This window comes from Panthera leo, chromosome B1 (genome assembly GCF_018350215.1).
Source record: "Panthera leo isolate Ple1 chromosome B1, P.leo_Ple1_pat1.1, whole genome shotgun sequence".
In the NCBI taxonomy this organism is placed as follows: Eukaryota; Metazoa; Chordata; class Mammalia; order Carnivora; family Felidae; genus Panthera; species Panthera leo.
Genome location: NC_056682.1, coordinates 63170024 through 63189048, shown reverse-complemented (window position 1 = coordinate 63189048; position 19025 = coordinate 63170024). Strand labels below are relative to the sequence as shown.

The 19025-nt window shown below is 41.9% G+C and overlaps 1 protein-coding gene and 1 pseudogene across 1 annotated transcript; both read right to left on the bottom strand.

The window, feature by feature from the left end:
• Positions 1–603: 603 nt before the first annotated feature.
• On the bottom strand, positions 604–1992 carry LOC122218394 (putative tripartite motif-containing protein 75). Its single transcript, XM_042936683.1, has one exon. It carries the CDS (start codon positions 1990–1992, stop codon positions 604–606), a length of 1389 nt encoding a protein of 462 aa, XP_042792617.1.
• Positions 1993–2099: 107 nt separating this feature from the next.
• LOC122218393 lies at positions 2100–18294 on the bottom strand (annotated as a pseudogene).
• Positions 18295–19025: the final 731 nt, after the last annotated feature.

The following is a 19025-nucleotide window of genomic DNA, read 5'->3' as shown; positions in this document are numbered from 1 at the left end:
GACAGAGACAGAGAGAGAGAGACTCTTAAGCAGGCTCCACAATCAGCTCAGAGCCCAACATGGGGCTCAATCCCATGATGGCCCTGGGATCATGACTTGAACCAAAACTGACAGTCCAACTGAGCCACCCAGGCGCCCCTAAGTAGCTTTAATGTGAAATAACTAATATGCCATTTGATATATTTTGGGGTGGCTTGCCCTGACTCCTATACCACAAACACACCAAGTGAGTATCAAATGGTTTATTACTCACATAGTGAGACTCTTTGTGAAGAGCATTGTGGCTACCAATCCAAGATGGCTTGAGAGAAGGGACAAAGATGACCCGCTGGGGGTTCTTTTGGTGGTTGAGGAGAGGCACTGGGGGTAAGAGCCTCTGCAGCAGGGACTTTCTTAATTAGAACCACCTCACCAAGTCCAGTGAAGGAACATCCAGTCTGTCCTAACAGCTTATCCAGGTGCGGGGCAGGGGGTGGAGCCAGAGGGGTAAGGGTTAAAAGACATCAGCTTCAAACATCAAAAATGAACTCAGACTCTTTAATGCAAGCATTTTCCACTAACATAGGGAGAACATGGAACAGACAGAATGATTTACAAGGTGGTTCAGGATTCATCTTTGACTAGACTTATCGTAAGCGATTTTGAAGACGGCCCAATGGAAAAATAAGGCATAAGTTTTTCTGAAAAAAATTCACTGAACGTATATAAATGTGAATTATTACTCAAATTGTAAAACGAAATTTCTCCTAACTCATAATCCAGAAAAATGCCAATGTGCTTGAGGTTTACCGAATCCTCTGTGCCATCCGTACTGGTCCAGAACTGGATTTGCCAGCAGCCATTGTTTGGCACTGGTGATATAAGAGCCCTTCTGGGGAAAGACTCCTTACACACACCCAAGGACCATTCGCCTAGGCCTCTTATTTCTACCTGCCAAAAATGCCTGCCAGCATCAAATCCCTCACAACTCAGCACAGCTGGGTAAGAAGTAAATGTTTGGGGATTACGAGCACCACTCGGTTTCATCTTTTGAAACGTTGCGGTCTTCCTATCTTGCGAGATAAGAAGGTTGTGATGGGCAGTTTCGGGATCGAGGGTCAAATCGACCTGAAATGTGCTGATCATTTTCTGCAGCCCAAAATACTGTGGCGGGAGACTGCAAATCTCCTTCCTTAATTTATATGAAAAGGCTGCTGGGGTCTCTAGGTGTTCATACATGTTGTGGATACTTTCAATGCCGGTCAGTAAATCTAGGTCTGTCTGCAAACACTTCTCGGTTATTGCACTAAGCAGACTCCTGAGTGTGGAATGGTAGTCTGACATCTGGTTTTTGCCTTCAATTACTTTTTCTTGAACACGGTTCTCTTCAATTAATAACCTAATATGAATTGCACCCTGCTCCTTTCCCAAGAAATGCCTAAATTGTTCAAATTCAGAGTGCAGTTTGTATCTTCGGTTTTCGACCTTCCATCTCAACTGAAATAATTTTGAGACTTGCATTTTTAACCCCTTTTCGGCATCTTCAACCTGCTTCTTCAGGGGCTCAATGTAGCTTTTGAGCTTCTTCCTGTGGCGGGCCGCAGCTTGCTCAATGGGCGTCAGGGGGTGGTCCTGGTGGTCGGAGGAGGCTTTGCACTGGGGACACAGCAGCTCCAGGTCCTTCTCACAGAACAGGGCCGGGACCTGATTGTGCTTCTCACACAGGGGTCTCTCGTCCTGCAGTTTCCTCTTGCTCCTGGCGCCGCCGGGAAGCTGCCGGACAAAACCAGTCACGTGACATAACTGCGTGTTCCTCCTGAAGTTCCTGTCGGGGCAGTGGTGGAGGCAGACAGGACAGGGGAGGATGTGCTGGAGATCCTCCCAGCACTGCTGGATGCAATGGAGACAGAAGTTGTGCCCGCAGGCAATGGTCACTGGGTCTCTCAGGTAATCCAGGCAGAGCGGGCAGCTGGCCTCTGCGTGGAGCTCAGCCAGGGAGGCTGCAAAGGCCATTGCGTGGTCAGGGTGTGTGTCTGAGGAAACTCCCTTCAGAAAGGCCTGGATCTCTGGGAGCTAGAAAAGTCAGCAGCCGATGACTCTTCGGCCTTCTCTCTGTTCCTTCAAAAGCTGCCAGGAGGTGCAGGTTTCCCGGATGTGCAACACACTGTAGCCACTCGAGCCTGTTTCCGCTCCTTTCCCTTCAGCTCTGCAGCAGCTGCCAGGGGTTACAGCCCCCAATCAGTCTCTGCTGGCACTTTTGTAACCTTTACTCAATGGCTGGGAATCGAAGCTTGCTACATAATCCTCTTCTAAGGAAAGAGCCACAACTCCAGGTGGCGATGGAAATCAATGACGTGGGGACACAGCAAAATCCAGATGCGAGCAAGTCTGTGAGACAATTCACCAGGTTCCTTCAAGAGAATAATGAGGAAAAAAAGAATATATATTAAAGAGATAAGGAGCACATATATCATTGGCGATGTTTTATGAGGTTTATTTCCTGTACTCGAATACATAAAAATTAAAAAAAGATAATTGTAGTTATTTGCATAACTAATAGTGGATATTTGATGATTTTTTTTTAATTTTTTTTTTAACGTTTATTTATTTTTCAGACAGAGAGAGACACAGCAAGAACGGGGGAGGGGCAGAGAGAGAGGGAAACACAGAATCGGAAGCAGGCTCTAGGCTCTGAGCCATCAGCCCAGAGCCTGACGCGGGGCTCAAACTCACGGACCGCGAGATCGTGACCTGAGCCGAAGTCGGACGCTTAACCGACTGAGCCACCCAGGCGCCCCTTGATGATTTTAAAGAAGGGGAATAATGTGGTTTTGTTAATGAAGAGACTCTACATATACTTGAAAGAGACATAGTTTAATATTTACTTATAAACCCTATGATATCTAGGATTTGCTTGACAATAATGAGGGATAGGGAAGAGTGGGGGCATAATTACTGGGTGCATACATGAGATGTTGGCTGAACTGTGCCCTCCCCAATTCATGATTAAGCCCTAACTCCCAGTACCTCAGACTGTGACCCTACTTTTTAAAATAATGTCTTCTTTTTTTTAAGCTTATTTATTTATAAGTAATCTCTACACCCAACGTGGGGCTTGAACTCATGACCCTGAGATTAAGAATCACACGCTCTTCTGACTAAGCCAGGCAGGCACCCCCGTAACCCTATTTTGTGGTAAGGTCTATAAAGCAACGATTAAGTTAACCATGAGGCTGGTCAGGTGAAGCCTAATACAATATGACTGGTGTCCTTACACAAGGAAGAGATACAGGTTTGGGCAGGCGTACAGGAAAAGCCAGGTGAGTAGGAGGCCATCTGTAAGCCAGTGAGGCCTCAGGAGAAACCGAAGCTGATGCCACTTTGATCTTCAACCTCCAGCCTCTGAATTGTGACAAAACACATTTTTGTTGTTTACGTCAACTGGCGTGTGGTATTTGGCTATGGAGCCCCAGGAAACTGACACATTGGGTTCATTATACTATTTTTCGATTTTATAAGCTTAGCATGTTCTATATAAAAACATTTTTTAAAAGGCTAACCATTGTTTTGAGTGTGCACTGCCCCCTCCTAGCCAAGCCAGTCTTTCTCTTCCTTCTTTCAGCTGTAACCCTTATAACTCTCCCGTCCATCCCAAGGTGTCAGATCCCTTCAGCCTGTCTCCCAGGGAAACTTGAGATTCAGGCAGACTTAGGGGTGCCTGGGTGGCTCAGTCGGTTAAGCGGCCGACTTCGGCTCAGGTCATGATATCACGGTTCGTGAGTTCGAGCCCCGCGTCGGGCTCTGGGCTGATGGCTCAGGGCCTGGAGCCTGTTTCGGATTCTGTGTCTCCCTCTCTCTGACCCTCCCCCGTTCATGCTCTGTCTCTCTCTGTCTCAAAAATAAATAAGCGTTTAAAAAAAATTAAAAAAAAAAACAAAACACAGGATAAAGGGTGCCTGGGTGGCTCGGTCGGTTAAGTGTCCGACTTTGACTCAGGTCATGATCTCTCGATTCTTGAATTCAAGCTCAGAGCCTGTAGCCTGCTGCAGATTCTGTGTCTCCCTCTCTTTCTATCCCTCCCCTCCCCCCCCCCCGCTTGCTCTCTCTCTCTCTCTCTCAAAAATAAATAAACATTTAAAAACACAGGATAAAAATAGAATTCAATTTGGCAAGGTGAATATCTCATAAAAACCTGCTAATTATTTTAAGTGGCAATAATGGTATTAGACATCACTTAAAAATGATCTTCTAGGTGATATACAAGGAACTGTCTGCAGATGAAATCTGAAGATGCCTAGGGATTTGCCTCGAACTGATAGCACAGGAGAATTGCTGGGACTATACGTAAATTGGAAATTAATTTATAATCGTACACGGAGGTGTCCTGGTACATGGGAATTCATTATAATTTTTCCTACTATTATAGGTAAATGAACTGTTCTGTAATTAAAGCTTTTTTTCCTAAAGGCTAATCTTCCCTTTCTAACCTAGGCAACTTCTACTACCTCCTTTGAGCTTTCTCTCCATCTCAAAGCCCCCTGGTCCCTGCAGTCCTCTCCTCTGTGATCCTAATCTGCCCACATGTTCTTTCCATCCAACCACCTCAGCCCCACCCCCACCTTCCCTGGCCACACTCCTGTAACCCCACAGAAATCTCCGGATTGAGGCTGAGGAAAGGTCTCACTGCCTGGATGTTGTGAGGGTCTGATTTCACCTGTGTCATCTGGGGCTAGTTGCTTGATCCCCAACCCTTTCAGGGACACCTGAAACAAGGGTAACTATCCTCATCTTCCCTTTTTATTTACGTGTAAGTATAAATACAAACCGAGATCAACCTTTTAGATGTTTTGGTTTTAAATAATAGGAACTTGGCGTGACACAGAATTCCACTGTTTGTAACGCTCTTCCCTTAATTGGCTTGCTTCATTATAGATTTCCTGATTATTCTTAACATGGTCCTCAAAATTAGATTAATATTGGATAAAATCATGTTAAAATCCCTGGCACACCTAATAAATCTTGTGATTATCACCCAAAGAAATTCCGTATAGTTGATCACAACATAAAAAGAAATTGGGTGTATATGTGTCCATATGAAAGTATCAGCAAATACTTAATTGATCTTCAGTTAAGTAATCACACACATATATAAACACTTCACCAAAGTTCACCGGTTAAGAAAATGGAACCGCAGGGGCACCTGGGTGGCTCAGACGGTTAGGCGTCTGACTTCAGCTCAGGTCATGATTTCATGGTCTGTGGGTTCCAGCCCAGCATCAGGCTCTGTGCTGACAGCTCAGAGCCTGGAGACTGCTTCAGATTCTGTGTCTCCCTCTTTCTGCTCCTTTTCTGCTCCTTTCCTGCTCCCACTCTGTCTGTCTCTTCCTCTCAAAAATAAATAAACATTAAAATTTTTTTTTAAAAAAAGAAGAAAATAGAACTGCAATGAGCACGGCGTCTGGCACACAGCAGGTGCTCAGCAGAAGCCCCTGGGACTTTCCCACACCTCCGTCAGGTGGGGTCCAGGTGAGGAGCCAATGTCCAGTCACATGCACACCCACAGCTGCCCACTTCCCCTACTGACTCCTTCTCTGAACCCACTAAATTATCCACTCTTCAGGCTACAAAATCTCTTGTAAATGAACCCAACCGAGCATTTCCGGACCTGTCTGAAGCCTCCCAGATCACTGCAACTCGGTCAGTTCCCGAATTCCCGCCCTCATCCACCTCGGTGAGGCAGCCGCGCGGGCCACCCCAGTCCCTGGTCTGCAGCTTGCTCGCCTGGCCCTTGCTCCTGCTCTGCTTCGCCTCTCCTTCTGGTCCCTTCCCTGAGTGCGTGCTCACCTGTGGCCCGAGACACGCTTGCGTGCCCACTGCAGGATCAGGTCTTTGCTCTGTGCTGGGTTGGGAGCTGTGCTGAGTTCTTAAGGCCTCAGGGGCCGCTGTAGGCTCCACCCACCTGGGACTGCAGGCTCCTCCCTTCCTGGCCTAGCACTTAGTCTTGCCCGCTCTGCGTGGGAGGATGCAACATAGTCCATGTTCTCTGTTAACTGTTGTGTTAAGAATCTGACTCGGTTTAGCTTTATAATCTTGTAGGGAGTTTCCCATCCTTTGTCCGTTTGGAAAGACCCCAGGTGCAATCAACCTCAGGGAAATGACAGGCTCCCAACACTCCCCATCTTCCTCTCTGATTGCATCTTCTGGGCAAAAGCTAGATTTGATTGTCCTTTGTTCCCACCTCCTTCAACTCCTGTACTTAAACTCCCCTCTAATTCCATCAGTGATCAGGTTTCTGGATCCACTGAATGCTTTGAAAAATCCTCGTGTCGTTTCTCTCAATTAGATGCATGATTTGCTAAGCAGATGTGGCTTTTTCTCTGTCAGCCTATTCTAATATCTTCAGCCCTTTAAAGGAGGTGTTTCCAGAAACTGTCCTTTCTCTGTTTTCTAATTCACAAACTCATTCTGTAATTCTCAACCTCCACAGGCTCATAAGCAACAGACAAGCTTTCAGTAGCAGCTTCTTTCTTTGTGCTCATTCAGGAGGTAGAGGCTTTTTAAGGAGTTTGATGAATCTTTCCAAATAGTCTATACATAATAAAAGCAAATATTTATATGTTTTATATGTGTTTTTGTATAGAACATTCTTCTTTGTGTATCTCCAAATGACAGCAACCTATATATTCAATGGCTATGTTTCATCTGTTTTTGTCCTGTATGAGCACATATATTTCATTTTTAAAAAATATTTATTTAAGTAATCTCTACACCAAACATGGGGCTTGAACTCATGACCCCAAGATCAAGAGTTGCATGCTTTTCTGAGCCATCCAGGCACCCCACATATATTTCATTTTAAAATGTGTTGACATTAAAAAAAATTTTTTTAATGTTTATTATTTTTGAGAGATAGAGGAACAGAGAGCAAGCAGGGGAGGGGCAGCGAGAGAGAGGGAGACACAGAATCAGAAGCAGGCTCCAGGCTCTGAGCTCTCAGCACAGAACCTGACATGGGGCTCGAACCCACAGACTGCAAGATCATGATCTGAGCTGAAGTCAGTAACTTAATGGACTGAGCCACCCAGGTACCCTAAAATGTGTTGGCATTTTTAAATAAAAATAAAATAAACTTTTGGGGGCACTTGGGTGGCTCAGTCAGTTGAACGTCTGGCTCTTGATTTCAGATCAGGTCATGATCCCAATGTCATAGGATCAAACCCCAAGTCAGGTTCCGCACTGAGTGTGGAGCCTGCTTAAGATTCTCCCCCCCCCCCAAAAAAAAAAACAAGCCAGAAAACAAAACAAAACAATAATAAATACAAATAAAATACAAATAAAATGTGTTGGCATTTTAAAGGAAAAGCCTCAATGGGAAATATTATAAATATGATGAATGTTTTCTGAAGAACCCCTTCCCCCCAAAAAAAGAACCCCTTCCTTCCCCATTTTCCTAACATGAAAGAAGCTTGAATTTCATGCTGGGGGGCTGGGGAAGATGGTTCTTTGGAACAGTAGTCCGCATCTCCTTGGTTTGCTTTGCTTTCCTTGCTTCTCGACTTATTGGCCTGTCCCGAGGTGAGCAGGACTAGCTTGGACCCTTTTACAGACTTAGTAAGCCAGCCAGGTCACAGCCAGCTGGCCTGCATCAGGGATTCCCTAGCAACTGTCGGGACAATTTGTTCCAGGGGCTTCCTCTTGGACTTGACTTCTTTGACTTGCCCCTGCACTAGGCTGCTGGGACAAGAATTCAACAAACTGTGAGTTGATGGACCCTAAAGTAGGGTAAGTCATTCCTGCATGTACAACCAGGAACTCCCTTCCCTTCTGTACTGGCTTTTCCTTGGGGAACAAAAGATGTTTGTTTGCATTTGTCCTAGGCACCCTGCTGGAGAGGGGAATCATCGTTGGAGTTTTACCCATGTTAGATTTGCTTCCTAAAAGGGAGATATTTGGAAATTGGGCTTTAATGATCTCTACAAATATTAGTGACTCTTAGCTTTCTTCCTCCCCTTCTGTTTTCTCCAAATAGAGGGGTTTGGTTTGGGTCTCTTAACTGGTTTAGAAAGCCATTTAGTTCAGTTGGTGAAAATCCTACTTTTGGCGAAGAATGAATATTCACAGAGATACTCTGGGCTTCATTTTGTTTGTTGATGCAGCTTGTGGTACTTTGGACAAAACCAACCATGTTCTTTTTTTTTTTTTAATATTTATTTATTTATGGGGAGAGAACAATGGGGGAGAGGAAGAGAGAGGGGAACAGAATCTGAAGGGGCTCTGTGCTGATCGGCTGACAGCAGTGAGCCCGGTGTGGGGCTCAAACTCACGAAGAGAGAGATCATGACCCGAGCTGAAGTCAAACCAACTAAGCCACCCAGGTGCCCCTAAAACCAGCTATGTTCTAATTGGAAAATGGGAAATGACTAATTAATGGATTCATAAATTGTAATGCTATCTTGCAATTAGGTTTGTTTGGTAAAAAAGAGATATTTGGAAATTGGGTCTTTAATGTCCTCTCCAAAAATATTAATGAACTAAAGGCTAGATTTGGTTTATATCTTGTTTGTGTATATGTGTCTGTAAAAGTTTTAAATGTGAGATATTTTCTCTATTGCTCAAAATTAATTTGGAAAGGAGCTCTATTTAATTGTTTTAAAAGCAAGTGCTTACAAAAATTGGGCATTTTAAAACTCAGAAAGACAGAAACTAACCCAAATGTTTTTCAAGTTCACATAATCTGGGATGATGTTTGGAGAACTAAAATTCAAAGGTGTTGATATAATTAAAATAGACATGTCTTTAGAGTTATCAGCATTAAATATAAAACTTTCATTTTACCAAAGTTGACTAAATGTCAAATAAACTCATGTTATCTTTGTTGTAATTTGTCAGCAAAAATGACTTCAAATGGTGGTTAATTTTTTCTGCCTCACAAAGTTTTCATGGGTAATTATGTTTTTTCACTGTTTATTTATTTATTTTGAGAGAGAGAGCCCAAGCAGGAGCACAAATGGTGGGGGGGGGGGGGGGGGGGGGAGGTGCAGAGACAGAGAGGGAAACAGAGAACCCCAAGTAGGTTCTGCACTGTCAGTGCACAACCTGACTCAAGGCTCCATCTCAGGAACCGTGAGATCATGACCTGAGCTGAAATCAAGAGTCACCTGGGTGGCTCAGTTGGTTAAGCGGCTCAGGTCATGATGCCACAGTTCGTGAGGTAGAGCCCTGAGTCTGTCTCTGCAGACAGCTTGGAGCCTGCTAAGGAATCTGTGTCTCCCTCGTTCTTTGCCCCTCCCCCACTTGTGTGTGTGCGCGTGCGCTCTCTCTCTCTCTCTCAAAAATAAACACTAAAAAAAAAAAAAAAAAAGAGTTGGATGCTTAACCCACTGAGCCACCAAGGTTCCCCTTCATGGGTAATTGTTAAGAGCAAATATGTTAAATAAATAAAAAGTTTATAGGTAGATTTTTTAATAGCTTCCAAAATCTTTGGTGACCTGAAACTTTGAAGTTTTGCTAGGTTAAATGGTAAATTCAGTTGAATTCATTGGATATATAAGTCTTTTCCAAATAAAATAAAATACTGAAACATTCATTCCTGAACATAGGTTTATCTGCTTTTGGCTTCTTATTACAGAGAAACTAAAGATAAATTTAGGTCTGCTGGTAAACACGTTTTATGCTTTATTGAAAGTTGTACCATGAAAAAAACACATTTCTAGAAATTAAGAAATAACTCCATAAATTTTCGAGAGTTCTAAAGAATTCTGGCGTAATGGTTCAAAATTGGTTACTATTTAGTCTTCACTGGAGATTAAGGTTTTAAAAGTTAAAATTCCATTAAATGTGATCGAGACTGTGAGAAATGATAAGGAAAGCAACTTTGTATGCAGGGAAAATAGGAGGTTTGTAAGAAAGCTATAAGAATGTGAGAATACATTTTTATCGAAGGGGGAAAAAAGTGATTTTGTCCTAAATTGAGACTGATTGTTTAGAGAGGGAAGCCTTATGACAAAATCTAATGAAAAAGAAAGCTGTAGAAAGTTTGTGAAGGAGAATCTTTGGAAAAGAATGGTATGTGTGCATGGTCAGGACTGAATAAAATTGGAGTCAATGAGTATTAACAGTACACTAGTAAGAGATTGGAATTTGGTTTGTCTCTCTGTTAAGATGACAACGTTTCCTTGGACTGTTGGTTTACTCTTAATAAGAAATTATGAACAAAGGGTGATTTTGTTTTTGTTTTTGTTTTTGTCTTTGTTTTTGTTTTTTAATCTACCCCAGAACAAAATATCTATGTTTTGTCTTCATCAGGTCTTTGATTACTTAAGAAAACTAAATCTTCCCAATATTAAAGGACCTAAGTTTTGCTAACAACTAGATATCCTTCTGTAGAATCTCTTATTGCCACCTGGGCTAAATAGATAATTAAACATTAAGTTTCATAATGAGCTATAATCCTACTTAGGTATGTGCTTTAATCTGATTTTTTAAAAACTTTCTCATAGTTTTTTTTTTTTTTTAATGTTTATTTATTTTTGAGGGAGAGAGAAAGAGACCGAGTGCAATGGGGGAGAGGCAGAGAGAGAAGGAGACAGAATCCAAAGCAGGCTCTAGGCTCTGAGCTGTCAGCACAGAGCCTGATGCAGGGCTTGAACCCACAAACTGTGAGATCATGTCCTGAGCCAAAGTAGGACATTTAACCGACCCAGGTGCCCCACTTTCTCATAGTTTTTTAATTAAATGTTTATTTATTTATTTTTTGAGAGAGAGAGCACACACACATGCACAAACAGGGGAGGGGGACAGAGAGAGAGAGAGAAACAGAGAGAGAATCCCAAGCAGGCTCTATGCTGTTAGCATAGAGCCCAACACAGAGCTCGATCTTGTGAACCTTGAGATCGTGACTTCAGCCAAAATCTAGAGTCGGACAGTCACTTAACCAACTGAGCCACCTAAGTGCCCCTAAACTTTCTGATATTTTTAACAAACTTATGAAAAAATTCAAATTCTAAATAAAGTCTTTTTAACCAATTAGGCTTGTTTATTTTGTATGTTAAGTTACATGGGAAGCATTGTCAAAGAAATGATGATAAATCCTCTTAGCTTATATTGTGTGGGTAAATGCTGTAACTATTCCAAAAATTATATAAAATTCCTCAAGTTTTAATGTGCCCTGATATAAGGTAATCACATGTACTCCTAATTGTTAAAATGTTATGTGTCACAAAAATAACCAAATTTCCTTATCAACTACAATGTAATGAAATCCCATCAGATTTTTAACCATGGCCATTTTGAAGCTTTTGTCATTTACGATTATTATTTCACGCTGATACACTTACAAATGTGTTTCAGTTTTAAGGAGATTCATGAAAAAGGACTTTTGACAAACACAAGATTCTCATATCTTTAAGATCATAAAACTAAACTAAGAATTTCCAGAACTAATGGAAAAACTGTATTCAAACAGAACAAGAGGGGCACCTGGGTGGCTCAGTCAGTTGAGCATCCAACTTCGGCTCAGGTCATGATCTCACAGTTTGTGGGTTCAAGCCCCGCGTCGGGCTCTGTGCTGACAGCTCGGAGCCTGGAGCCTGCTTTGGATTCTGTGTCTGTCTCTCGCCTGTTCACACTCTCTCTCTCTTTCAAAAATAAACATAAAAAAATTTTTTTTTTAAAAGAACACGAATTAGTAACATTAGAACAAGAATTAGTAACAAGAATTAGTAACAAGAACAAGAATTGAGAAAGATGATTATGGTTTTTATTACTCTTGTCTGAAACATTGACAGCTCTCTAATGTTTGCTTTTCCAGTTTAAGGAAACTGGAAAGTAAACACGTTGACATGTTGATGATTTCTCCCTACCTGAACCATCCAGAATTCAGAAACTCTCAGTGAGTATTCTTTCATGGCAATTATAGTTTTTTGCTTAAGTTCAATGAAAATCTCCTGGTAAAAGAACACCATTGAAAACATTGGTTAGATTACCAAGGCTTTGACTGGAATGTCATATTTGAGAGGCATGCAGAGACTCAGATATGACCAGACACCTTTAAAGAAATAAAGTTGAGTTTGGGAGCCAATAGAACCCCTCGGAAATTTTGGCTTGATACATTGCTTACAGAACTCCCAGCAGCCTTACCAAGTGAGTAAAGAAGGTAACTTCTTGGCAAATGTAGGAATCTCAGGATATTTTGGAGACCTCTAGAAGGGAGGAATTTACCCAAAGCTATAGGTATGGCAAGTATTTGGCTTGGCTTCTGGCCTTGGGAGGCTATGAAAAAGTTCAATCTGAAATTCCTTATTTAAATGTTCCGGCAGGGGTGTCTGGGTGGCTCAGTTGATTAAGCATCAGACTCTTGATTTCAGCTCTGGTCTTGATCTCACAGTCGTGGGATAGGAGCCCTGTGTCTGGCTCCACAATGAATGTGGAGCCTGCTCAGAATTCTCTCTCCCTCTTCCTCTGCCCTTCCCCCAGTGGCACATGTGTGCCCACTTTTTCTCTCAAAAACAAAAAACAAGGTAAAACAAAAACCAAAAAACATTCCAGCAAAGCAGAATGAAAAGACCTATGTGGTATTCTTGCCACACTTATGTAAATAATTAGGCCAGGTGTGTTAAAATTAAATTTATTTTACAAATAAATTAGTCTTAATCTGGCTATCTGATAAATAGGAGGGTGATTTCAGAGAAAAAAATTATGTTTCAAAAACACACCTTTGAGGATGTTAGAGGATGTTAGATTCTAGTTCTGGTTGTCTTTGAGTGTTGATTGTTTGCCTATGAAACTGGGTTAGAACCTGAATTCTTCTTCCTACTTATCTAGCTATGACTCTCCAAACTAAGGTTTCCAATTTTCTCCCTTCTCTTGACTTGAAATCCCTGAGAACTAAAACTGCTGTCTTTCCTACATCCCTGCAAACTGAAGCTGGACAATGTGAGAGAAATATCAGAGAAATTGTTGCAATAGCTCCCATCACTCTGTGGGCCACTCAGAAGGATCACCAGAGTCATTGCCACTATGAACCAGAAAAATCCATCAGATTATGTCTGCCTGCACTCACTCCATCTGAGGATGCTTTGAGTGCAGCACCTAAAAATCCTCTTATTGGCAGCATTTAGACTCAGACACTAGATTTATAATTTGCTCCACGCTGTGTTTTTCTATTGTTTCCTTAGAAATGCCTCTTATTAATTACCCAGGTGCTTGCTGAACAAGGCAGAGTCTATACGATAGTTAAACACCACCTGCTGCACTTATGTTTTTTCCTCAGAAGAACCCATATTGACAAAATTAGACAACAGACTACTTGCCTCCAACAAACCTTGGAATGTGAATCAGAATAGGAAACTGGTTCTCAAGGCCCTTTCCCTGGATTCCTAAAAGAATTTATTTGATTTTACGGGTGCCTGAGTGGCTCAGTTGGTTAAGCGTCTGATTCTTGATTTTGACTCAGGTCATGATCTCATGGTTTGGGAGTTCAAGCCCCACGTCAGCACAGAGCCTGCTTGGGATTCTCTCTCTCCCTCTGTCTCTGCCCCTCTTCCTTGTGCTCTCTCTCTCTCTCTCTCTCAAAATAAATCAATAAACTTATAAAATAAACAAATGGAATTTAAAAAAGAGAACTCATTCAATTTTAGGGGGACAAATGCCTAGGGTTGCTTCTAAGACCCCAATGGCAAAAAGAGCGTTCTGGAATATTTCATAAGTCTGGTCAAATTGTTCTATTCCACAATTGCCTCTCTTTGACCCTGTCCAACAAGAAGCAGTCAGATGAGAGGTGATGTCCCCTTGTCCTGATCCCTCAAGATTATGGAACGGAACGTTGATGTTGGGGAATTATAACTTAGCATGACTAGCTCCACGTTGCTTCTGTTTCCCTGCTACTGTGCCCTGGAGCTTAGAAACTTCTACTTGGCCCTGCACATAGACATGTTGCAGCTAAGATTTGCAAACGGCTGCTTTTCACCTGAAATAGACCTCGCCCAAGGAGATAAGGGAGTACATGTAGAAATGACTATGCTATATTTAAGATTCACAGAAATGATATGACTAGATTCCTCTACAGTAAGATCAATTGACTAGAGACAAAGAACTTACACACCTTCCTCAGATATAATCAGAGGTCAGCCATCTTTTGGCTCCCTCCCCTTCCCACTTTTCCTAACATAAAAGAAGCTCAAATTTCATGCGGGGGGGAGATGGTTCTTTGGGACAACAGTCTGCCATCTCACAGGTTTGCTGGCTTTCCAGATAAAGTCACTTGCTTTGCCCCCGGCATCTTGCCTCTCGACTTACTGGCTTGTCACGTAGTGTGAGCAGAGGAAGCTTGGACTTGGGTGACATAGCTACATTTTACTGACTCACCACGTTATGTGCGCTGTTTCAAGTGTTTGTCTAAAAATCCAATTGAAAAATAAATAAATAAATAAATAAATAACTATCTAATTGAATCTCTGTAGCTAACTTCTGAAGCAGCGACTATTATTATCTTCAGTATACAGAACTGAGAAATGAGCTTACGATGGGTAACTTAGGCAAAGTCCAATATGATTGCGTTCTTATAAGAACAGGAAGAGGCATTGTGGTTGCATGGGTACATAGAAGAAGCCATGTGAAGACACAGGCATAAGCAGGCCGTTGGCAAGCCAAAGAGAGAGGCCTCTGAAGCAAACGAACCCACGACACCTTGATTTGGACTCCTGGCCTCCAGAACTGGGAGAAAGTAAAGGTCTGTGGTATTTCGTTTGACCGCCTTGATGATTAATACAGGTATCGCCACTCTTTTGAATACTGCTTAGCTGAATGGTGTGAATGCTATCACACTGTAATTTTATCTTATTTTTATTTATTATTTTTTAAGTAAAATAGCTATTTATTCGGCCCCTTGTCATGCCAAAATGTTTTGTACATATACCACTATAATTAGCATGTCCTCTGTAACAGGTAAAATTGTACATCAAATTATATTTCATGTTACCTGATTATATAAAAAATGTAAAGCAAAAATGATTTATCAATTCCTTTTAATGTTACTAGTAAACAATTCAGCAGTGGAAATGAAGCACAAAATCTTTGTAAAAGATGACACAGGGAGAGGGGTGCCTGGGTGGCTCAGTCGGTTAAGTGTCTGACTTCAGCTCAGGTCATGATCTCACGGTCAGTGAGTTCCAGCCCCGTGTCGGGCTCTGTGCCGACAGCTCAGAGCCTGGAGCCTGCTTCGGATTCTGTGTCTCCCTCCCTCTCTGAACTCTCCCTGCTTGAGCTTGGTTTCTGTCTCTCTCTCAAAAATAAATAAACATTAAAAATTTGTTTTTAAAAATAAAAAAATATGACACAGGAAGAGCAATAATGTAATTCTCGTTTAAATTGTCATTATTTGCTATGAATATACAAAGACAAATTTCTCAAATGTTATATTCACTGAGATTCTGGCAATAGCTTCATGTAACAAGACACAGCATCTCAGGCCTGCCACTCATCTTGTTTATGGTAAGTCTCAGCTTCAATATGAAGCTGTCTAAAGAAAAAAAAAAAAAAGTCAAAAGCCTGCTTTCTTTTACACGCTAAGTATCTCGGGAAGCATGCCATTAAACACAGCATGGATTTTAGGTAGCAAGAATAAGGAGTTAATAAAAGCTAAACCCGGCAGCCTAAACAAAAGGCATACAGAAATAAAATAACGAACACCGGGTGCGTAAAATTTTCCTGACTGGTTAAAACTAACAGCATAAAACATGCATTTTAGAACTTTTCGCTGTCAAGTGCAAAAAGTACCAGTGTCTATTTGCAATGATTCCTCTCCAAAGCCAGAGCGTAGTCAAAATTAATTCAAATGCTGTAACACATTCTAATGCTAAAAAAAATACAGTATCATCGAAGGGGAGATAAATCCCAGAGCTTTTGGGGCGTTGTCGTGCTGCAAAGGGCTGTCACTCTGATTCATTGAAAGCAGCAAATGACAAGAGTCCAAGGATGTCTAAGGGCAAGACCGCTGTACCCACAGCTCTGACCTCCCCATGAAGCATGGCTACTGTGTCCACAAACATAGGATGTATGAAGAGAAAAGGCACGCTACTCTGCTAGCTAAAGAGAGAGATTGAGAACCACCCCTCCCCACCCTAAAGGCTCCTTCCCTAGGTAAAAAAGTATTTAAGAGGAGAAAACTAAAATATACTTATTTACAGAGTAAGGATTTTGAAACATCAATGTAATCCCTATTTCAAAATGTTAACTAGAGTCATCTGATCATTTCTGATTATATCTTAATGATATATCCAGATTCGATTTCTGTTGATTTATCATTAGATACTTCTAGTCAAAAATATTAACTTTAGGGGCGCCTGGGTGGCTCAATCGGTTAAGCAGCCGACTTCGGCTCAGGTCATGATCTCGCGGTCCGTGAGTTCGAGCCCCGCGTCGGGCTCTGTGCTGACAGCTCAGAGCCTGGAGCCTGTTTCAGATTCGGTGTCTCCCTCTCTCTGACCCTCCCCTGTTCATGCTCTGTCTCCCTCTGTCTCAAAAATAAATAAAAACGTTAAAAAATTTTTAAAAAAAAATATTAACTTTATCCCCAAATATCTTAGCCAGTAGTGCAACTGCAATGTATTATCTCCCAGAGTCGTTAAGCACTGGAAGAGAAAAAAAAAACAGATGTTCAAGCAGCAGGCAACAGTTACGGCCCTTTCACACAACGGCCTCTGAGTGACTATTGAACAGTCCAGGAATAATTGTAAAGACAAGACAATCCATGCATTTTAGTAACTATGTCATAATTTTCGCAGTTGAAATTTTCTTAGACATTGCACTTTATAAGGGAATCCTGATTTTTCTTAATGTTATGGTGAGTCAGGACTTGAACTAGGAGCCTTCTTTTTCTTCTCACTGTGTTTCTTTAATGTTTATTTATTTTTGAGAGAGAGAGACAGAGAGCGAGAGGCAGAGGGGCAGAGAGAGAAGGAGTTACAGAATCTGAGGAAGGCTCCAGGCTCTGAGCTGTCAGCACGGAGCCCGACGCGGGGCTCGAACTCACGGACCGTGAGATCATGACCTGAGTTGAAGTTGGATGCTAAACCGACTGAGCCACCCAGACGCCCCTTCTCACTGTGTGTCTTATGGTTCTTTTTCTTTTTTGTTTTTTCTTTTTCTCATTCTTCACTGCTTTTCTTCTTTTTTGCTCATACTTCTTCTTATTTATTTATTTATTTATTTATTTTGCCAGGATATTTTATTTATTTATTTATTTATTTATTTATTTATTGCTGGCACATTTTATTTATTTATTTTTTAAATATAATTTATTGTCAAATTGGCTAACATATAGTGTGTACAGTGTGCTCTTGGTTTTTGGTGTAGATTCTCATGGTTCATCACTTACATACAACACCCAGTGTTCGTCCCAACAAGTGCCCTCCTCGATGTCCAGCCCCCATTTGACCTTCTCCCCCACCCTCCCACGTTAGTACTTCTTCAGTATGATCTGATTCTGATAAGGACTCAGATAATAAAGGTTTATCTCCAGGATACATCTTTCTTTTTCTGCTGACTCCTTTAATGTCCTTCTCTTTCTCAGTTGGATCCTTTGACTTCTTTTTCTTTGTTTAAACTATCCTTACTGTCCGATTCCGTTTCTGACGTGGAGCTTTCAGAAGATTTATGTGAATGGTTCTTTTTTTTCTCTTTTTTCTTTCTCCTTGTTTTTTATCCTCATCTTCAGCATCTGAAGAACTGCTGGAAGAATCAGAGCTGGGTGAAGAAGACGACGAGTACCTACCAGATTTCTTCTTTTCTTTTTTCTTTTTCTGTCTGTTTTTGGATGAGCTCTCACTGCCACTTAATAATTTTTCCCTGTGTTTTTCTAGTTCTTTCTTCAAGTTCTCATTCATTTTTTCTTCAAATTCAGCCAATGTCTTAGGGCCTTTCTTTTTCTTCTCTAGCTGTTCTTTTCTTTTCATTTTTTTAATATTTATTTTTGAGAAAGAGAGAGACAGAGAGAGCACACGTGCACACGCACAAATCGGGGAGAGGCAGAGAGAGAGAGGAAGACACAGAGTCTGAAGCAGGCTCCAGGCTCTGAGCTGTCAGCACAGAACTGGATGTGGAACTTGAACTCACGAACTGTGAGATCATGACCCGAGCCGAAGTCAGATGCTTAACTGACTGAGCCACCCAGGTATCCCTCCAGCTGTTCTTTTACTTCTTCCCAGGTAGGCCTTGATCGATTCAGATAATCTTGGATTGTTGGCCCTGAAGACTGGATTGGATCCCTGATCTGGCCACTGCTATCGGGTTCATACAGGCCACCCAATCGTCCCGCTTCCCCAGGGTGCAGGACTAAACACACGGTCAGACACCAAGGGAGCCAGAGAGGCGGCCAAAGTGGGTGCCCCGCAGGTCCTCTGTCACACTGCAGTTTTAAATTATAATCTCCTGATTACTAATAAACTTCATCGTCTTTTTATTTTTTTGTGGACTATTAATGATTTCTCTACTCTGATATACCTTCTGTAATATACTCATTTTTATATCAGGTTTTGTCTTAGCTCCAGCTGCTATAAGAAAATACCATATGCCAGATGGCTTACACATTTACTTCTCATAGTTCTGGCAGCTAGAAATCTGAGATCAGGGTGCTAACATGCTCTGGTTTTAGGGAGGGCCCTCTTCCTGGCTTGGTGATGGCCACCTTCTCACTCTCTGTGTGAATGGCCTTTCCAGGCACAACAGGTTTCCCTCCTCTTATTGGAGGACTAATCCCATTGTGAGGGCTTCACCATCATGACCTTATCTAAACCTAATTAACTTCCAAAAGCCCCACCTCCAAGTACCATCATATTCCAAGTAAGGGCTCAACATTTGAATTTTGGGGAAAAACACATGTTCAATCTATAATAGGTTTTCTTTTTCTTATAGACCAATAAAAAATTTTGAAATGTTCTAGAAATTGGGGCGCCTGGGTGGCTCAGTCGGTTGAGCGTTCGACTTCGGCTCAGGTCATGATCTCGCGGTTTGTGAGTTCGAGCCCCGCGTCGGGCTCTGTGCTGACAGCT

Excerpts from the sequence above, each read along its gene's own strand:
- LOC122218394 (XM_042936683.1), bottom strand. The coding sequence starts at position 1,992 with ATGGCCTTTGCAGCCTCCCTGGCTGAGCTCCACGCAGAGGCCAGCTGC.